Source organism: Lasioglossum baleicum, unplaced genomic scaffold, assembly GCF_051020765.1.
Source record: "Lasioglossum baleicum unplaced genomic scaffold, iyLasBale1 scaffold0099, whole genome shotgun sequence".
NCBI lineage: Eukaryota > Metazoa > Arthropoda > Insecta > Hymenoptera > Halictidae > Lasioglossum > Lasioglossum baleicum.
In genome coordinates, this window is record NW_027469159.1 from 493,966 (window position 1) to 516,374 (window position 22,409).

The 22,409-nt window shown below is 44.4% G+C and overlaps 1 protein-coding gene across 1 annotated transcript; it reads right to left on the reverse strand.

Annotated features, from left to right (window-relative positions):
- Positions 1 to 6,260: 6,260 nt before the first annotated feature.
- On the reverse strand, positions 6,261 to 6,703 carry LOC143219921 (uncharacterized). Its single transcript, XM_076445715.1, has 2 exons — positions 6,573 to 6,703; positions 6,261 to 6,450 (listed from the first exon to the last, which is right to left on the reverse strand). The coding sequence occupies exons 1-2, from the start codon at positions 6,701 to 6,703 to the stop codon at positions 6,261 to 6,263; spliced, it is 321 nt and encodes a 106-aa protein (XP_076301830.1).
- Between the last annotated feature and the right edge of the window lie 15,706 nt (positions 6,704 to 22,409).

The window sequence follows — 22,409 nt, forward strand, 5'->3', positions numbered from 1 at the left end:
ATCATAGTTAAAGAAATTAACGCAGGCCATACAGCAGTTGTTGCTCGGACCTAGCGAACGCAAGAACAAGACCAATCCAGTCCCGTCGCTCCGGCAGCGAAGGTACATATAGAAACATTCACACAATGTAACAACAAATAATACAAGATATGGTTATAAACGTACACACAACTAATTCCAAAGACACTTTTACTAAGAAATACAATTTTTTATACAAAGATTACGAAATTCTAAAAAAGCATCGAATATATCATAACTGTAAATTACAGCATGCTAAAATAAAAAGAAAGCTGCGTGAGAATGCATACGGTGAAATATTATGGATAAAGAAATTAACAAAGGTCATCCAGTACTCCCGACCGTTCCGTCGCACGAAACTAAAAGACTTCGCTAGTCGTGTCTCTCTGGCAGCGTAGGAACGTATAACATCAATAATTCAAAAAAACAAAGAATTTAACATAATATTGTTATAAGCGTACGCACAAATAATTCCGTAGACACTTCTGCTAATGAATACAACTTTTTATACTAAAAATTGAAAGTTTTGATAAATATCGAAAATATCATTCACTAAATTAAAGTATGCATAATTAAATGGATGACTGGGCAAAAATGCACGCGGTACAATATCAAGGTTCATGAAATTAACGATGATCATGCAGTAATGTCGATCCGATCGGCCATACGAAACTGCAAGACAGTCCAGGCGTGTTATTCCGACAGCGCAGGTACATATAGAGACAAACCTATAAGATGACAATGAATTTAACAAAATATTCTCATACTCGATCACTCTACTAATTCTATCGCAATTGCCCTAGTAAATACAATTATTAAAACAAAATGGTTGAAGTTTTGAAAAAAAATTTGAAATATCATAGCTGTAAGTTACAGTAAGTATGAGAAAATGGATAACTGGGGAAAATGACTACGGTAGATCATCAAGTTTAACGCAATAAACGAGGGCCTTCCAGTATGCCGCGCCGATCGGGATTTCGCAACTGCAACACCGCTCCAGTCTTGTCGCACAGGAAGCGTAGGTACGAATACAGACAATCGTATAAGACAACTGTAAGTCTAACTAAATAATGTCATAAACGTACACTCCACTATTTCCATAGACACTTTTACTAAGAAATGCAATTTTTGAAATTACCAATTGGAATTTTGTGTGAAATCGAAAATATCAATGCAGTAAATAACGGTGTGTAGTATTAAGCAGAAAACTGCGAAAGAATGCTTACAGAGCAATCTTATTGATAAAGCAATTAACAATGACCATGCAATACGCCGCCCCGATCTACAGCACGCAACTACAATTCCACTCCAACAATGTCGGTCTGGAAGCGTACGTGCTCATACAGCCAATCATATGAAGTATCAATGGGGGTAACGAAATAATATTACAAACTTAAACTCTACGAATTGCAAACACACTTTCATTATGTCATACAATTTCTTCAAATAAGAAACGGAAATTTTGAAAAAAATTGAAAATATTAGTACACTAAATTACAGTATGTGAAAATACATGGTAGAATTGGGGAAAAATGAATACGGTACAAAAGCAGGGTTAAAGAAATTAACGTAGGCCATACAGTAGTATCCCTCCAATCTCCCAGACGCAACTACATGCTCCGGCCAGTCGTGTAGCTCCGACAGCGTAGGTACTTATACAGACAATTATATCATATATCAATATTTTTAACAAGCTAATGTAATAAACGCGTACGCTCATCAAATTTCAATGGCACTTTTACTAAGAAATACAATTTTTTTTTACGTAAAATTTGAAAATTTCGAAGAGGAGCGAAAATATAACAACAATAAATTACAGTATCTATAAATAAATAGAAAACTGGGAAAAGATGCACAAGGTACAATATAAAAGCAATAGCAATTTCCGACGACCATCAAGTAGCGTCGTTCCCATCTACCGAACGCAAACACAAGACGACTCCAGTGGTATCGTGCCGGCAGCGAACGTACATATGTGGACAATCATATAATATTACAGGTAATATAACAAAATATTGTCGCAAACGTATGCTCAACTAATTCCAAGGGCACTTTCCAACAACGATTCAATTTCTGAAATTAAAAACTTGAAATTTTGAAAGAAATCGAAAATATCGTAACAGTACATTACAGTTCATGTTCAGATATAGAAATGAGTCTCCATTTCAGTGACGGGCACCTTAACTTCATGTGTGCATTAGAAGGCCGAACGTCAAACCTTTGGGGAACGTTACCATCTTATTTCAGAGACGAACGGAAAAGTCAATATATAATAACGGCAAGCCAGGTATTCCGGAAGTAAATCCGTTAAACAGTATGGTAAATAGACAGCTTAGTTCACCGTTGGAATATTAATCGCAGGCCGCCAAGCCGTCGTAGAGCATTACCTATAGGTGTAGGCTCAGACTTATTACAGAATGCGTTTCCCTCCGAAATCTAACTCGCTACATCAGGAGTATTACGCCGTGTTCCAGAGATACTAACTCGTATCCATGTTACTGTCGAGCACGTTAATTGCATGCATGAATAGAAAACTCGAGAGTCATACCGTTCGAGAGCGCTACCACCATCTTTGAGTTTCAAACGGCTAAGTCAATAACTTCACCCATCCTGCGATTTCGAGTGACAAGTCAGGTGTTCCGGAAGTAAATCCGCTGAACAGTATTCGCAATAGTATTGGCAATGTACAGAGTCAAACAGTAGTAGAAGTTTACCAATACGTAGAGAGTGAAGCTGTCCCCAGAGGGCATTTACCCATCGCTAACTTAACCCGTTGCATCGTAGCATAACTACTATTTCAGAGATACAAATTAGTATGTATTTTAGTGACCGACACCGTAATCGCGTGTATGAATAGGAAAATCGAGGGTCTATACGCTTAAGAATGTTGCCACCTTCTGTAAGAGACAAACGGCTATATTAATAGCTTCACCTGTCCTGCGTTTCCGATAGTCCACCCGGGTATTCCGGGAGGAAATCTGCTGAACAGCGTTGGCAATGGACAAATTAATACACGGTATGAATATTAAAGCAGACCGTCATACCGTTGTAGATCGTTACCTATTTATATAGAGTCAAACTTTTTACCGAAGGCCTTACCATCCGAGATGCTAACCCGCTGCATCGATAGTATAACATCGTGTATAGTGGATAAAGTTGCAAGAGATTTTAATGACGGGCACTTTAACTTCATGTATGAATTATATGATCGGGAGTCAATCCGATTGCGAACTTTACCTCCTCCTTTGATAATCAATCGCCTACGTCAGTAGCGTCACCTAGCCAATGATTTCCGATCGTCAAATGAGGTATTCGAGGAGTAAATCTGCTCTACAGTATTGGCATTAGACACCCTGCTTCACGGAATAAATATTAAAGTACACCGTCAAACCGTTGTAGAATGATATCTATTGGTACAGATTCAAACTTCTTACAGAAGGTCTTACCTTCCGCGATCCGCACCTTCATCATCGAGAGTATAGCCTCGTGTTTAGAGAAGCACAATATTATACATTTTAGTGACGGGCGCCTTAATTCCATGTATGAAGTAGAAGATCGAGGGTCAGTCCGTTACAGAACGATACCACCTTCTTCGCTAGTCGATCAGATAAGTCAATAGCATTAGCTATCCTGTAGTTACGATAGACAAATCTGCTACACGGGGGTAAATCCGCTGAAGAGTATTGGTAATAGATACCTCAGTTCACAGTTTGAATGATAATGCAGATCGTAGAACCGTTGTAGAACGCGTCCAATTGCTATAAAGTCAAACGTTTATCCATAGGGCTTACCTTCCGCGAACCTCACCAGCTGGATCGGGAGTATAGCTTCGTGTTCAGAGAAAGAAATTATTTTATATTTAAGTGATGGGCAACTTAATTTCATGTATGCATTAGAAGATCGGGTGTCAAACCATTCGAGATCGTTGACACTTTCTAGCATAATTGAATTGCGTGTCAATAGCTTCACCTACCCTTGTGACTACGAGAGTCAAGCCTGAAATTCCAGGAGTTAATTCGCTGAACAACATTGGCAATAGACACCATTATTCACGGTTTGAACATTAAAGGCGAGGTTGAATCTGTCTGAGATCAGTGTCAATTTGTATTGAACCATGCCTTTTACCGAAGGACTTACATTCTAAGAACATAACTCGCTGTATCGGTAAAATAATGACGTGTCCAAGGAAACAAATTAGTACGCAATGTAGTGATGTACACCTTAATTTCATGCACGTATTATAAGGGCGACCGTCAAATCGTTCAACAACGTTATCACCTTCTTCGAGAGCAGAAGTTCTAGATCAATACCTGCACCTATCCTGTCATTCCGAAGGTCAAACAAGGTATTCCTGGAGTCATTCCGTTGAATAGTACTGGAAACGGACATCTTAATTCACGGTATGAATATTAAGGTAGAGCGCCAAACCTTTGTAGAGCTTTATCTCTTGGATTGCTGTCACATTTTAAACAGAAAGCCTTATCTACCGCGAAACAAACCCGCCATATAGAGAGTACATCAACTTTGTGCTCAGAGAATCACATTACTTTTCATTTTCTTGACATGCACCTAAATTTCAGGTACGAATAAGAAAATCGAGAGTAATGCCATTCAACAACGATTTGCGAGTCTCATAGCTAAGTCAATATCATGACGTATTCTGTGATTCCGAGAGCTGCTCAAGTTATTCCGGGAGTAAATTTGCTGAACAGTATTGACAATAGTCGCCTTATTTCTCGGTATGATTATGAAAGTAGTGAAAATCCTTTCGAGTACCTTTCCAGTTGGCATATAGTAAAACGATTTACCGAAAACCTTAATTTCGGCTAACATAGCTCGCTATACAGCGAGTGTAACTTCGTGCTCAGAGATTCAAATTATTACACATTTTATTGGGGGACACCTATATTTCATGTATCAATATGATGATACAGAGTCTAGCCCATGGAGAACTTTAACACCTGACATAAGTGTCGGACAGAGCTATGTCAATAGCTTCACCTATCCTGTGATACCGCGAGTCAAAGAAGGTATTCCTGGGGAAAAGGAGCTGAACAGTTTTGCAATAGACACCTTAATTCAGTGTATGAATATTAAAGTATAGAATCGTACTGTCGGCTAAAATTAACAATTCGTATTAAGCCATTTCGTTCACCGAATAAGTTACCTTCCGAGAACGCAATCCGTTGCAGCGATTGTGTTCCTTAGTTTTCACATTTTCAAATGCTTATACATTTTAGCAGTCGGATGCATTACCTTCATGCATATATAGGAATATAGAGAGCATGCCTTTCGGGAACATAGCCACCTTCTTTGAGAGCGGCACAGCTTTTTTTTTGTTTTTTGATGCGGGCGAATCTTCAGAAGATGTCCCGGCCCCCTGAGGGAGGGGCCGGGGGTCTGTCGGATTCGTACCGACTAAACCCCGCGGTGGTCCGCCGTCTCCGCTAAGAGGAGCGCCGGGAATTCAAGCGTCAGGCTCCGAAGCCGTCCGGCACTCCCCCTCCGCTCACCTTGCTGAGATCTTCTTCGCGCGTCGCGTTTCTAGCTATTGGCTCTTCGGCAGTGCCGCGTGGACCACAGTGCGACACCGACACCACCATGGACCGCGATCCCCGAGAGGTCGGTCCCTCAACCAACCACCCCGCGATCCCCATTGGCGACGGGAATGCAAAGGACAGGGACAGCCTCGACCGGCAGGGGCTCTACCCCGGTCGTTATCCGACCACGTGGGACTAACGTCCGGCGCGCGCTCAGGCGAGCCTGCGTCGCGCTCGCCGGAACCGCCTTCCGGAGCCAGAGCGGGCCTGGGCTCCTCCTGCCCGGCCACGCTCCGCTGCGTCCTTCTGCAGCATCACCTGCTTGCAGACGGAGGCCTCAGCTCTCCAATTCCTCTCGGGCTCCACCATGTTAAGCACGATGGCGAAGAGCGAGTGGTCCCACCTTACAACACTCTGCAGTGCCCGTTTTTCAACCGTCCAGGCCGGGCAGTCCTCCAGGGTGTGCTTCGCGGAGTCCACCTCCGGGTCGCAGAATCAACACCCTGGCGTAACCTCTCGCCCGACCTTTTTGAGGTACTCTCCGAACCACCGGTGTCCGGAGAGCACCTGCGTGAGGCGGAATGTCCGCCTGCCCCCGCTCTTCATCCATGCGTGTAGGACCGGGACGATGGCTCCGACGGTCCCATGGCAGAGGCTCGCCTGACGGCTTTGCCTCCGTCTCCACTCTTCCAAACCGGCCCGTCAGATCTCCTTCGTGATGTTATCCGCTTCCACCGGTCCTAGACTCGGGAGCCCGCTCGGTCGACGACGCACGATGCCGTAAGTTCTGGCCTCCATTCCCGCCAGCAGTTCCAGCGGCAGGAGGCCCTCCAGGACGGAGAACGCCTCGTATGAGACGGTGCGATACCCCCTCACCATCCTGATGGTCAGTCTGCGTCAGACGCTAGCGAGTCTGGCACAGCTTTTGCGGCTGCCCATCAGTTCCGCGCCCATACCGGGGCTCCGTACAAGGCCACCGAACGGATGACCCCGGAGTACAGGCGGCGCACTCACTCGTCCGGCCCTCCGATGTTCGGGAGGAGCCGGCACAGTGCCACACCCGTCTGTTCCAGGGGAGGGGCGAGCTGCTCGAAGTGGTCCTCGATGGTCCATCGGCCGTCCAGCAGGAGGCCGAGATACTTCATCGTATCCCGGATCTGGACTGCCTTTCCACTCACGTAGACCGATCCTCTTCGTACGTTGTCCGACGGCGCTACCCGCTTCGTCCCGCCGAGGAATCAGATCGCCTGGGTCTTCTCCGGCGAGACGCGGAATCCCAAGCGTTCTATGGCCTTGACCACTATGGCCACTCCCAGTTCGGCGAGCAGCGACGTCCTCCCGTACTCGCGACCGCTCGCCGTGACGAGGGTGTCTTCCGCGTAGCAAGTAACACTCACCCCATCGGGGAACGAGCCATGCAGCACTGTATCGATCGCTAAGTTCCACCGGATCGGACCCAGTACCGACCCCTGTGGGATCCCGCAGTGCATCTCTCTGCGCACAGTACCGTCCCTCCCGGGATATTGTAAGCGCCTGTTGGACAGGTAGTCTCGGACAACCGCCGCCAGGTACTGGGGCATCTCGTGTCGCTCCAACGCCACACTGACGGCAGTCCAGGGCAGGGGATTAAACGCGTTGGCGTTGTCGAAACTAACGGCCAACATCACCCCGCCCTGTTGGACGACCGTCTCCGACACGGACCTGACGCGCTGAACTGCGCCGATGGACGACCGCCCCTGCCGGAAACCGAACTGTCGTTCATCCAGATTCGGACCAGCTCCCGAGAGGTGGTCCCTCAACCGCCAAGCTACCACCCTCCCGAAGAGCTTCCCCCCCTCGTCCAACAGGCAGATCGGCCTGAACGCCGCCGGAGACTACTGGGACCTGCCCACCTCCGGCAGTAGCACCGCCTTGGCCCTCTTGCAACACTCCGGAAACTTGCACTCCCGGACGCACAGTGTGATGAGGGTCCCCACTCGACTCGAGGACCCAGGCGCGTCCAGGGATCCCGTCCCGTCCCGGCGCATTGGATCTCGATCCCATTTCCCGTATCGCTAGTCTCAGGTCCTCGGAGGTTACCCCACGGCCATCTGTCCATCCGACTTCGCATCCCGTCGTCGGGGCCTCCTCCGCTGTCATCACCTTCCCAGGTGACGCGGGGAATAGGGCGTTGAAGGCCCGCTTCGCGAAGGCAGGCTCCATGCTCTCCGTAAGCGGCGGAGCCCACCCCCTCACTCTGCCTAACACGACGCGATACGGACTACCACACGGTTCCCGATGCAGCGTTTCTAGCAGTGCCTTCCACTCGGAGGATCTAGCCTTCTTGATCGCCCTGCGCAGGCTCTTGTTCGTGCGCCTGCACTCTCTGCGTAGGGCGGACTCCCCCTCCGACGTGGCTGCTCTTCCGCGTCTGGCCCGGGTGTACCGGCGGCGGGCTCGATTGGCCCTTTCCCTGAGAGTCGTGAGCTCGACGCTACAACAGTACACCGACCTCGGTGGCTGCTACGTTGCCCGTGGCATGGCAACGTCGCACGCCTCGGTCATGGCTCGCTGGAGCTCCGAGACCTGCGCGTCGGCGTCACCCGCCGGGCATGGGGTCCAGTCCGCAGCGTGCACAGCATCCCCGTCCATGCGCTGCAGCTGCCACCTCCGAGCCGAGTCGATGCCGCCCCTTCTTCCCTCTTCTCGACGACGCCGGGACGGGCCTGTGGCGCGGTGCCGCATGAGGATGGGTATATGGTCGCTCAGCAACTAGATCTTCTCTTCCACTCCCTATGCGGTGAGCATCTTCAGCGCGGCCGGCGAGGCGATGGAGGTGTCCACCACGGACTCCCCCGCCGGCCTCACGTACGTCCTAGCTCCGCCCCTGTTGAGGATCCTCAGATCCAACCCGGCTGCCCATTCGAGTAACGCCTTGCCTCTCGCGTTGGTCCTCCGGCACGCCCCGCGGTGGCGTGGGCGTTGAAGTCCCAGAGGACGAGCACGGGCCAGGAAAGGTGCTTGTTCACCGCTTACTGCCCATGCAATCCTCGGCCACTGCGAGCGTGCGGTTAGGTGAGACGTAGCAGCCCACCGGTACGACGTCACCCCACCGAACCCTCACATGGCCTTCCCCTTGATGCTGCGGCGTGGCGATCGGTTTGCGGGCTGTGTCCCGCCACACCATAAAGGGTGGCACAGCTACGTCAATACCTACAACTACCCTGTGATACCGATAGTTAAACCACGTATACTAGGAGTACATTCGCTGCACAGCATTGACAATAGACACCTAAACTCTCGGCATGAGCATTAGAGTAGGAAGACAAATCGTCGGGGAGCATTACAAATAGTTATAGAGTCATTCTATTTGCAGACTACGTTACCTTCCGAGAACGTATCCCGCAGTATCGAGAGCATGACTTCGTGATAAGAGAAACAAATTAGAAAACAATTTAATTACGGGCACCATGACTTCATGTATGATCTAGAAGATCGAGGGTCAAACCGCTCGAGAACGTTGCGCCCTTCTGTCAGAGTCGAACGACTATGTCAATACGTTCACCTATACTGTGATTCAGAGAGCCAAACCAGGTATTCCGCGAGTAAATCCAATGAACAGTGTGGTCAACCGACGCCATAATTCACAGCTTGGGTATTAAAACGGAGCGTAAAGCCGTTCGAGAACGATAGCATTTAGTATAACGTCATTATTCTTACAGATTACCTTACCGTCCGAGAACCGATCGCGCCGTAGCGAGTGTCTTTCTTATTGTTCGCAGAAACAAATTAGTCGACATACTGGCAGACGGACACCACATTTCATGAATAAATATAAAAATCGACAGCAAAGCCGTTGGAGAACGACACCGCCATTCTTAGGCCCTAACGGCGATGTGAATGGTTTCACATATCTAGTGATTCCGACTGTCAGGCCAGGTATCCAGTGAGTGGATTACATGGACGTAACTGTGCGTCCCTCAAAGCTGGTGGTAACGATCTCGATCAGCTTGTCTCTCGATTATGGTGTACATACACGAAAATATGGTGTCCATCTGCTCAAATGTCTAATAATTTGATTCCACTAACACTATGCAAGACACGCCCTACAGCGGCATATGCTTCTCGGAAAGTAATGCCCTCGGTAAAATTTTCGTCCTTATACCAATTGGTAATGGTCTCAAACGGCTTGGAGAACTTAGTACTGCAAATTAGTATTGCTAATACTGCTCAGAGGATTGACTACCCGAATACCTGGTTCAGCTCTCGGAATGACAGGAAAGCAGAAGCTATTGTCTTAGACATCCCACTATCAGAGAACGTGGTAAAGCTGTAGAACGGTTTGACCCTCTATCACCTTACTCATACATGAAACTAATGTGCGAGTCGCTAGAATGTCTACTAATTTGTTCCTCTGAACACGGAGTTATACCATCGATACAACTGGTTAGGCTTTCGGAGTATAAGGTCTCCAGAAAAACGTTCGACTTTTTACAAAGTGGCAACGCACCCAAACAGTTCGATGCTCTAGAATAATATGCAACAAGCGAACTAATATGTCTGATACCAATACTGTTCAGCGGATTTACGGCCGGAATACCTGCTTATACTCATGCTATCACAGGTTAGATGAAGATATATCGAGGTCTTGCAGATGTACACTGCAGCTCGAAGCGGCATTACTTTATGATTTCAGTCAATTCCTTATCCTTGATTTTGTACCATATGCATTCTGTTACAGTTTTCGATTTATTTATAGGTACTGAAATTTACTGTTATTATATTTTCGTTCTTGTTTGAAATTTTCAATTTTTATGCAAAAAATTGTATTTCGTTGTATATGTACCTTTGAAATTAGTTGAGTGTGCGTTTATGATATTATGTTGTTAAAAATATTGCTATTTTATATGATTGTCTGGATAAGTACCTACGCTGTCGGAGCGACACGGCTGGAGTGATCCTGTATTTGCGTTCGGTAGATCGTAGCGATGCTACTGTATGGTCTTCGTTAATTTCTCTATCCTTGATATTGTGTCGAATGCATTCCTTCGACTATTTCTTACTACATCCTGTAATCTACTGTAATGATTTTTCCGGATTTATTCAAACCCTCCAATTTTTTGTTTCAGAAATTGTATTTTTTAGAAGAAGTGAAAATATCACAGCAGTAAATTAGAGTATGTACAGATAAATGAAAAACTGGAAAAATATTCCTACTGTACAATATCAAGGTTAAAAACATTATCGAAGACCATCCAGTTTTGTCACTCCGACCGGCCGTTCGCAACTGCAAAGCCACTACAGCCGTGTTTTTCCGGAAGCGTATTTCTGCATACAGGCAACCGTATATAATAACAGTTAGTATAGCAAAATATTATCATAATCGTACACTTAACTAATTTCAAACTTTTAATAAGAAATACAATACTTCAAATAAAAATCGGAAACATCGGAGGAAATTAAGGATATCCTAAGAGTAAATTACGGTATTTCTAAATAAACAGAGAATTTCGAAAGACCGATTACGGTACAACATTGTTTTTAAAGGAATTAACGACGACCATCCAGTTGTGCCGCTACGATCTGCCGTACGCGACTTCAAGACCTCGCCAGTCGTGTTGCTCCGGCTGCGTGGACACCTATACGGCCAATAATGTAAAACTACTATAGGTTTAGAATATTATCTCGTCAAACGTACACTCAACAAATTCCATAGACACCTTTTCTAAGAAATACAGTTTTTGAAATTAAAGACTAGAAGATATGAAACAAATCGAACATATCCAAAAAGTAAATTGCGGTATGTAGTAACAAATAAAATCCAGCCTATCAATGCTTACGCTTCATCGGTAAGGACAAAGGAGAAGCAAGGGCCATGCGCTACTGTCGCCTCCGATCTGCCTACGCAACTACAACGGATCCACATTCGTGTCGCACCGGCAGCGTAGGTACGTTTACAGGCAATCAAATAACACAGGCAACAAATTGTCCTAAATAATGTCATAAACGTACACTCAACTAATTCCAATGACACCTTTACTCTGATGAAATTTGTGAATTTAAAAATTAGAAACTATGAGAAAAACGGAACATATCAAAACAGTAAATATTCAGTACGTATGAATAAATGGAGGACTGGGAAACAATGCATACGGTTCAGTGTCATGGATAGATAAATTACCGAAAATGATACAGTAGTGTCGCACCGATATGCCGAATGGAACTGCAAGACCACTCTATTCGCGACCTTCATGAAGCATAGATACGTATTTAGACAATCATGTACAATAACCATAAATATAACAAAGTAATGTTATAATGGTACACTCAATTATTTTCAAGGACACCTTTACTAAGGCATACAAATTTTTGAAATTACAAACTGCAAATTATGGAAGAAATCGAAGATATCCGAAGAGAAAATTGCAGGATGTATATATTAATGGAAGACTGGGATGAAATCCACACGGAACCAAATTAGAATTAATGAAATTGACGAAGAACATCCAGCAGTGCTGTTCCATCATACTGAAGGCAACTGCATCTCCAGACCATTCGTGTCGCTTCGGAAGCGTAGGTACGTATACAGAAAATCATGTAAAAATTACAATAATTTTAACAAAATAATGTGATAAACGTGCAGTGAGCTAGTTCCAAAGACACTTGTATTCAGAAATAGAATTTTTTTTTTAACTAACAATAGAAATATAGAACTAACAATTTCGAAAAAAAATTGTAACGACCATAACAGTAAATTGCAGTATTTGTATATAAATATAAAATTGAGAAAGAATTGCTTGCGGTTCAAAATCATGTCTTAAGAAATTAACGGAGACCATACAGTAGTGTTGCTCGATCAGCTGTACCATCATTCACTGTTCGAATATTATAGCAGGAGGTCAAGCCATTGCAGAACATTACCCATTCGTATACAGTCTAACCTTCTAGCGTAGGCCATTCCTTCCAAGTAGCAAGCCGGCTTTATTGAGGGCATTACTTCGTGTTCCGAGAAGATTTTGGTGAAGGGCACCTTAATTTCGTGTATGCATTAGAAGATCAAGGCACAGAGTGATCATGAACGTTACCGCCCCCTTTGAGAGTGGAACGGCCAAGTGAATAACTTCTCCTATCCCGTGATTCTGAGAGCCAACACACGAAAACCGTGATGTAAGTCCTCTAAACAGCAATGGGATTAGACACCTTATTTCGCAGATTGAATATTAATATGGAGCGACAGACTGTGTGAGAGCGTTACCAATTGGTATAATGTCTAATGTTTGAGCGACGACCTTACTCTCCGAAAACCTAGCCCGTTGTATCGACAGTACAGCAGCGTGTTCAAAGAAATAAATTTTCATACATTTTAGTTACGATGACCTTAATTTCATGTATAAAACAGAAGATGGAGTGTGCGATAGTTACCACCATCTTTGAAGTTCGAACGGCTAAGTCTGTAGCTTCACTTATTCTATGATTTCGAGAGCCAAACCAGGTATTCCTGAAGTAAATGCGCTGAACTGTATTAGCAATAGACACCTTAATTCACGGTATGAATATTAAAGTGGCGGGTCAACCCGTTCGCGAACGATACCAATTTCAACAAAGTCAAACATTTTACCGAAAGCCTTACCGCCCCAGAAGATAACCCGCTGTATCTGGAGTATCCCCGCAGGGGCTGCGGTGGGCCATCTGGTCCCATTGCAGTATGGGTATGACGAAACCACGGTGTCCGAGTCGGCCCAACCTAGGCCGATGTTGGCAAGAACCACGTTCAGGAAGTTAGGTGTCCTGACGAGGGGTATGACCGGTACGGCCCTTCATTCACTGGTACCTCGGGAACCGGTTCGAGCCCTGGGGCGGGCGGGCCTTGGTCCGCCCTCCCCGCCGTTTGCATGGGTTGGCCTCGAGGGGGCAGTCGTAAGCCCATATCGCGGGTTAGGGGACCCCGTCTTCGGACGGGTTAGATCCTCCACGGGTGAGCGGCGTGAGAACTGCTCGGGCGCTGGCCTACAGAGCCAGTAGAGATCTAGCAAGGTCCCGACCTACCCAAGGTTGGCGCGTAGGGCTTGCAGTCTACGAGCTAATTGGTAGGTGTGTGGTAAGGTGCGCCACACATCGCGCTCATTGGGCGTATCCCAATCCAGCGCCCATGGGGCCGTGTGGATTAAGCCCTCGTGGCAGGAGCAGCACTTAAAATCACCGACACACGTTGTATCTGGAGTATATTTCCGTGTTCAGAAAAAGAAATTTGCATCCAGTTTAGTGTCGGCACCTTAAATTCCATGTATGAATTAGAATATCGATGGTCAAACCGATCGAGAACATTACCATCCTCTCTAAGAGTCGGACGGCTAGGTCAGTAGCCTCACCTATCCTGTTATGCTGGGGGTCAAACTAGGTAGTCCGGAAGTAAAGCCGCAGAACGCTATATATTGGCAATAGACACCATAATTCACGGATTGAATATTAAAGTAGCGCGTCAAGATTTTTGCCAGCGTTACCAATTTCTATAAAATCAAATGGTATACTCAAGATCTTATCCCCAGATGATCTTACCCATTGCATCGAGGGAGTATGGTGTTGTTCAGTGGGAGGAACTAGTAGACATTTTAGTGACGATCACCTTAACTTCCAGCAGGTATCAGAAGGTAGAGGGACGAACCGTTTGAGGACGGTACCACCTTCTATGTAAGACGGACGGCTAAGTCAATTCCTTCGCCTATCCAGGTATTCGATGAGCCATATCAGGTAATCCGGAAGTAAATCCACTGAACGGTATTGGCGAAAGACACCTTACATCACGACATGAATATTAAGGTTGAGAGACCTACCGTTGGAGAATATGACTAATTGGTATAAAGTGATTCCTTTTACACAATACCTATCCGTCCGAGAGCTTCACCTACCGTGCGATTCCGAGAATCGTATCAGGTATTCCTGGAGTATATCCGCTGAACAATATTGGCAGCAGACACTTCAATTCAGGGTTTGCATATTAAAGTAGAACGTCAATTTGGTTGAGAACAATAGCATCTGCAGTATAGTCACACGTATTATCGAAGATCATACCTTCTGAAAAACTAACCCGCTGTATCCAAAATATAACATCGTGTTCAGACGGTCGAAATGCTGTACATTTTACTGATGAGCACATTCATTTCATGCATGAATTACACGATCGGTGGTCTAACGTTTCGAGAACGTTACCACAATCTGTTAGAGACGAACGGCTACGTAAATAGCTTCACATATCCCGAAATTCCGAAAGTGAAAACCGTTTGTGAACGTTACAAATTTTGATACATTCACACGGTATACCGACGGCGGAAACATCCGCGAACCTCGCCCGCTTCATCTAGAGTATAACTTCGTGTTCAAAGGATCAAATTATTACACACTCACGTTACGTGGACCTTAATTTCATTATGAGGAATAAGATTAAGGGTCAAACCTTTCGAGAAAGATACCACGTTCTTTGAGATTGAAACGGTTACGTCAGTGGTATCATACATCCTGTGGTTATGAAAGTCAAAGGAGATATTTGGGGTGTAAATGCGCTGTCCAGCACTGTCGATAGATACCTTAATTCGAGGAGTGAATATTGAAATAGATCGTTACACCGTGTGAGATCGTATGAATTGATATAAAGTCAAATATTTTACACTATGTCTTACCGTCCGAGAAGGTACCCAGCCGTATCGAGAGTACAGCTTCATGTTTAGAGAAACAAAATAGTATACAATTTAGTGACGGCACCTTAAATTCATTTTAGAATTAGAATATCGAGATTCAGAGCCTTTGAGAACGTTACCACTTTATGTTAGAGACAAACTGCTAAATCAACAGCGTCACCAATCCTGTACTTCGCAGAGGGAAAGCCGGTATACCGGGAGTACATCCGCTGAAGGGTATTGGCCATACACACCTTAATTCACGGTATAAATATTAAGGTACTGGTTCGAACCGCAGGAGAACATTATCAATTGACATAAGGTAATACTTTATACCCAATACCTTACCTTCCGAGATCATAATCCACTGTAGCGAGTGTCGATCTTAGTGTTCACGGAAACAAATGAGTAGACATTTCAGCAGACAGACACTTCTGTGCTACGTATGAATAGCAAAATCGAGAGTCATACTGATCGAGAACGTTAGCATCTTTTTTTATAGAGTCGTACGGCTATGTCAAAAGCTTCTCCTACCTTGCAATGCCGTGAGTCAGACCTGGAATTGAAAGAGCCTATCTGCAGTATAGTATAGTCAATAGATACATTAATTCACTGTATAAATAGTAATGTACAGAGTCATACCTCTGTAGAGCGATTCCTACTGGTATAGAATCAACCTTTCTACTGAATACCTAACCTCCCTAGAACGTATCCCGCTTTATCAAGAGTAATACTTCGTGTTCCGACACGCAAATAAGAATACATATTAGTGACGGGCATATTAATGTCATGCCTGAAATGGAAGATCAAGTGTCTGAGTGTTCGAGGACGTAACCACCTTCTTTGAGAATCGAGCGGATAAGTCACTAGCTTCACCCATCCGGAGATTCCGAGAGTCAAAACCAGGTACTCCGTGAGTCTATTCGATGCACAGTATTGGTAATTGATACCATAAATCATAATTTGTATATTTACGTCGATCGTGAAACCGTCGTGCAACATTACCTATTCGTATTGCATCAAACATTCTTCCGAAGGCCATACCGCCCGAGCAGTCCAACCCGCTGTAGGGAGGGCCATGCATAGTAATCACGGATACAAATGAGCATACATTTTATAAGACGGGACCTTTATTTTCATGTATGTACGGTAAAATCGAAAGTCAAACCGTACGAGAACCATACAAACTTCTTCGAGAGTTATACGTCTAAGTCAATAGCTTCACCTATCTTATATTTCCGAGAATCAGACCAGGTACTCCTGGAGTAAATGAACTGAACAGTATTGGAAATGGACACTCCATTTCTCGGTGTGGATATTAAAGTTGAGATTCAATCCGATGTGTAACGTAAACAGTGTGTATAAAGACACGCTTTTTACCGACGGTCTTAATTTCCAAGAAGCCTTACTAGCTGAATCGAGAGTATAACTTCTTGTTCAGAGATGCTAACTAGTATACATGTCAGTGACGAGAGCCGTCAATTCTTGAACGTATTAGAAGATTGTGTACCAAACCGTTCGAGAACGTTGCCACCGTCTTCGAGAGTCGAACGTCTAAGTCAATTACCTCACGTACCATGCGGTAATTAGGCAGAAAATCAGCTCCACTGTATTTGCAATAGACACCTTAATTCACGGTATGACTATTAATCTACAGATCCAAGCCGTTCTAGGACGTTCCTTATTGCTATAGAGTCAAACATTCCTGGGAAGGCCTTACTACCGAGTAGCTAACACGCTGTATCATGAATGTAACTTCGTGTTCAAAGAAGCAAATTAGTAAACATCTTAGTATCGGTGGCCTTCACTTCATGTATGTATTGGAAGATCGAGGGTAAAGCCGATCGTGATCGTTACCACCGTAGTTGAGAATCGAACGTCTTAGTTATTAGCTTCACCTACCCTATGATTCCGGGAGTTAAACCAGGAATTGCGGGCGTAAATCCGCAGAACAGTGTTGCCATTAGACACCTTAACTCGCGGTTTTAATATGAAAGAAAAGAGTCACTCCAATCGAGAACGTTACCAATTGGTATAAGGTCAAACGTTTTACTGAAGACCTTATACTGCGAATGTCTTATTCACTGTATATAAGAGTATAGCATCGTGTTGAGAGGAACAAATTATTATATACTATGCAGAAGGGCACCTTAATTTCACGTATGAATTTGCAGATGGAGGGTGAATCCTTTCGAGAGCGTTACCTTCTCAGTTGAGAATCGAAAGACTTCGTTAATAGCTTCACTTATCCTGAGATTCCAAGAGCCGCACCAGGTACTCGGAGTCTAAACACGCTGTATAGAATTGGCATTAGACACGCAATTTCATGGTTTAAATATTACAGTACAGAGTCACACAGTTGGACATCGTTACCTATCGACATAGAGCCTAACGTTTCGGCGACGGTCGTACCTACGGAGAGGGTAACCCGCCGAATCGAGAGTATAGCTTCGTGGTCAACGAAGCATGTGATTATGCACTTTAGTGACGTACACCTTAACATCATGTATGAATTACAAAATCCAGGGTTAAAAATTTCAAGAACGTTACCACCTTCTTTGAGTGTCGAACGGCAGAGTCAATAGCTTCAGCTATCCTGAGATACCGAGGTTCAAACCAGGTATTCCGATTGTAAATCCGCTTTACAGTATTGGCATTAAAAACCCTTCTTCCTGGTATAAATATTAATGTACAGGTCCATACAGTTGTGCGAAGTTACCTATTGGTATAAAATCTAACTCTTCACAGAAGGCAGTACTTTCCGAGAAGCCAACCAGCGATAACGAGAGTAAAACATCGTGATCTGAGCAGAAAAACAGTACACATTTCAGTGACGGGCACCTTAATTTGATGAATGAATTCGAAGATTGAGAGTCAAAGCGCTCGTGAATGAAACCACCTTCTGTGGGAGACAATCGGCTAGATAAATTATTTCACCTATCCTGCGATTCCGAGAGTTAAAACAAGTTGTCCAGGAGAAAACGCCCTGTACTGTATTGGCAGTAGACACCTTAATTCACGGTATGATTATCAATGTACAGAGCCGAACCGTTGTAGAACATTAACTATTGCTATAGACTCAATCCTTTTACCGAAGGCCTTACCTTCCGAGAACCTGTCCCGCCGTACCGAGAGTGTTACTTCGTGTTCTGGGAAACAAATTATTATACATATTAGAGACGGCAACTTAATGCAATGTACGAATTAGAAGATCGCTGCTCAAACCGGTAGATAACGATGCCACCTTCTTTGAGAGTGGGACGGCTAAGTGAGTAGCATCACCTATCCTGTGATTCCATGAGTTAAACAAGATATTCCGGGAGTCAAACCGCTGTACACTATTGGCAATGGACATCTTAATTGTCGGAATAGATATTAAAGTAGTTAGCCCCACCGATTGACAACGTTCCAAATTGGTATAACGTCATACACTGTATCGCATACCTTACCTTCCGTGAACATAAACCGCTGTAGCGAGTGTCATGCATAGTACTCACGGAAACAAATGAGTAGGCATTATAACAGAAGCACACCTTATTCTAAATTATGAGTTAGGCGATCGAATGTCAAACGGTTCCCGAACGTTACTACCTTCCTTGTGAAATCGCACATATATCACAATATCATCACTTGTCCTGTGGTTCCGCGAGTCACACCAGATATTCCGGCAGAAAATCATCTGAGCAGTACTGGAAATAGACACCACAAATCACGGTTCGAATATTAAAGTAGAGCGCCAAACCGTTTTAGAGCGTTACAAATTGTTATAAAGTCAAACGTATTCCGAAGGCGATAACTTCCGTGAAACTCATCGGCTTCATCGCGAGAATAACTTCGTGTTGAGAAATATGAGTTAGTCTTCATTTAAGCGACGTGCTCCTTAACTTCATGCATAAAATAGATGATCCAGTGTCTACCCGCTCGACAACGTTGGCACCTTCTGTGAGAGGCGAGCGGCTAAGTCGGTAACTGCATCTATCATTCGATTCCGAGAATCAAACCAGGTATTCCGGGAGTACAACAGCTGAACAGTATTGGCAATAAACACCTATATGCACGGTTTGAACATTAATGCAGAGGGCCAGTCTGTATAAGATCGTTTCCAATTGGTATAAAGTAAAACGTTTATCGGATGCGTTAACTTCCGCGAATCTCACCTGCTTCATCGAGCGTATAATTTCTTCTTCAGGACAAGAAATAAGTCTTCATTTCAGAGGCGGCCACCTCAATTTCCAGTATGAATTAGAAGATCGAGGGTCAATCCCTCGAGAACCTAAACACCGTTTGTGAGATACGAATTGCTATGTCAATAGCTTCACCTATCCCGCGATTCCGAGCTAAACCAGCTATTTCCGTTGGGAGTCCGCTGCACAGTACTGGCAATAGACACCTTTATTCACAGTTCGAATATTAAAGCAGGCCGTCAAGCCGTTGCAGAACATTATCTGTTGGTGTGTAGTCAAACTTATTACGGAGTGCCATACCCGCCGAAAAAACTAGCCAGCTGTATTGATGGTATAACATCGTGTTCAGGGGAACAAATTGGTATGATTTTTATTGACGGGAACCAATTTTCATGTTTGAAGAAGATAGAGTATCATTCTGTTTGTGAATGTTCCCACCTTTTTTGGGTGATGCACATCTGTTTCAATACCTTCACTTATCCTGTGATTCCGACAGCAACGCCATCAATTCCGATAGTATATCCGCTGATCATTATTGACAATAGAAACCCTAATTCACGGTTTGAATATTAATCTGGAGCGCCATAATGTTTGTCATCGTTACTATTGGTATAAGGTCAACCGTATTACGGAAGACCTTACACTTCGAAAGCCGAACCCGCTGTAACGAGAATATAACTTCGAGTTCAGAGAAAGAAATTAGTGTTCAGTTCTGTGATGGGCCCCACAACGTCGTGTATGAATTAGAAGATAGAGGTTCAAACCGTTCGAACACGTTCTGCGCGGGACGAACGGCAAGGTCAATAGCTTCACGAATCCTGTGATGCTGAGAGTCGAACCATGTAATCCGATAGGTAGTTTGCTGAAGAGTATTGGCAATTGACACCATTATTCACTGTTTGAATATTAAATTAGTATATCGATCTGTCTGCAAACATTATCAATTCGTATTAAGTCATTCCTATTACCGAATACCTATCCTTCCTAGAACCTAACACGCTGTAGCGAATATCTTGCTGATTGTACACGGAAGGAAATTAGTAGACATTTTAGCGGACGGAAACCGCCTTTATATGCATAAGTATAATCATCGAAGGACAAACCGATCGTGATTGTTACCACCCTCTTTGAGAGTCGATTGGCTAGGCCAATAGCTTCACCGATCCTGTGATTCCAAGAGTCAAACCCTGTGTTCCGGGAGCAGATTCTCTGCACTGTATTGTCATTGGACACCCTATTTCACGGTATAAATATTAAGGTACAGAATCTATCCGTTTGAGAACGTTATCAATTGGAATAAAGTCAAACGTTTGACTGAATCACTCACCCGCCGAAAGTCTAACGCATTATGTCGAGAGTGTAACTTCGTGCTCAGGGGAAGAAATTTGTGTACATTTTAGTGACGGGCGCCTTATCATCATGTATGAATTAGAGGATCGATGTGTCGAACCGTTCGAGAACGTTACTTCATTCTTTGAGAGACGAACAGCTAAGTCAAGAGTTTCACTTATTCCATGATTCCAAGGGTCAAGTGAGGTACTCCGGTCGTAGATCCGCTGAACAGTTCTGCAATAGTAACCTTAGACAATGCTACGTATACTAATGTAGGGCGTAAATGCATTTCAGAATGCTACCAATTGATATAATGTCAATCGCTATATGGAAGACCATCCCTACCGGAAGCCTATAGCGCTGTACCAAGAGCATAGCTTCGTGTTCAAGGAAGCAAATTGGTATATATTTCAGAGACGGCACCCTTTACTTCGTGTCTGAATTAGAAGATCGAGCATCAAATCGCTCCAGAGCATTACCACGCTCGCCGAGAGTCGAACGGCAAAGACAATTGGCTCACTCATCCCGTGATTACTAAAGTCAAACTAGGTATTCCGGAAGAAAATCCGTTCATCATTATTGGCAGTAGGCACTCTAATTCAATGTATGGATAATAAGGTTGAGCGTCAAACCGTTCGAGTACGTTACCATCTTGTGTAAAGTCAAACCTTTTATCGAACAACTTATCGACCTAGAACGAACACCGAACTAGCGAGTGTCCTGCTTAGTGCTCACGGAAACAAAATAGAAGTCATTACAGCTGACGGAGACTATATTTTCGTGTCTGAATAGCAAAATCGAGAGTCAACCTACTCCAGAACGTTACCAGACTCTTTCGGATTCGAACGGCTAAGTTAATAGCTTCACGTATTCTAGGATCCCGGGAGACAAAATAGGCACTCTGGGAGGAAGTGCCCCGTACCGTATTGGCAAGAGACTCCTTAATTCTCGGAATCAATAATAAAGCAGACCGACATTCCATTTTAGAGCGGTACCTATTTCTATATAGTTAAACCTTTTACCGAAAGTCATTCCAGCCGAGAATGTAAACCTCCGCATCGAGAGTATAATTTTGTGTTCAGAGAAACACATCAGTATACATTTTAATGATGGGCACCATAAATTCATGTATTATTTATTAGATCGAGGATCAAACCGTTCGAGAACGTTACCACCTACTTTGAGAGACGAACGGCTGAGACCATAGCTTGTCGTATTCCAATATTCGAAGAGGCAAACCATGTATTCCCTGAGTAAATGTTACTAATTTTCTACCTTGCACACTGAGCGAGACACTTGCTTCAGCGGGTTGGGCTTCTCGGAAAGTATGGCCTTCGGTAAAAAGTTTTACTCTAAACTCAAAGATGAAGATCCATAACCGTCTGACGCTCTACCTTCATATTCGTACCGTGAAATAAGCAGTCTATTGCCAATATTGTCCAGCGGATGTGCTCCCGGAATACCTAGTTTCACTTTCGGAATCACAGGATACGTGAAGCAATTGGATTTGCTGTTCGACTCTCACAGAAAGTAGTAACGTTCTCGAGAGGTTTGGCACTCGATTTACCAAGTCATATTTCAGATAAAGTTACTCGTCACTAAAATTTGGACTATTTTGCCTCTCTGACCACGACGATACATTCTCGGCACAGCGGGTTACGTTCTCGGAATATAATGCCTTCGGC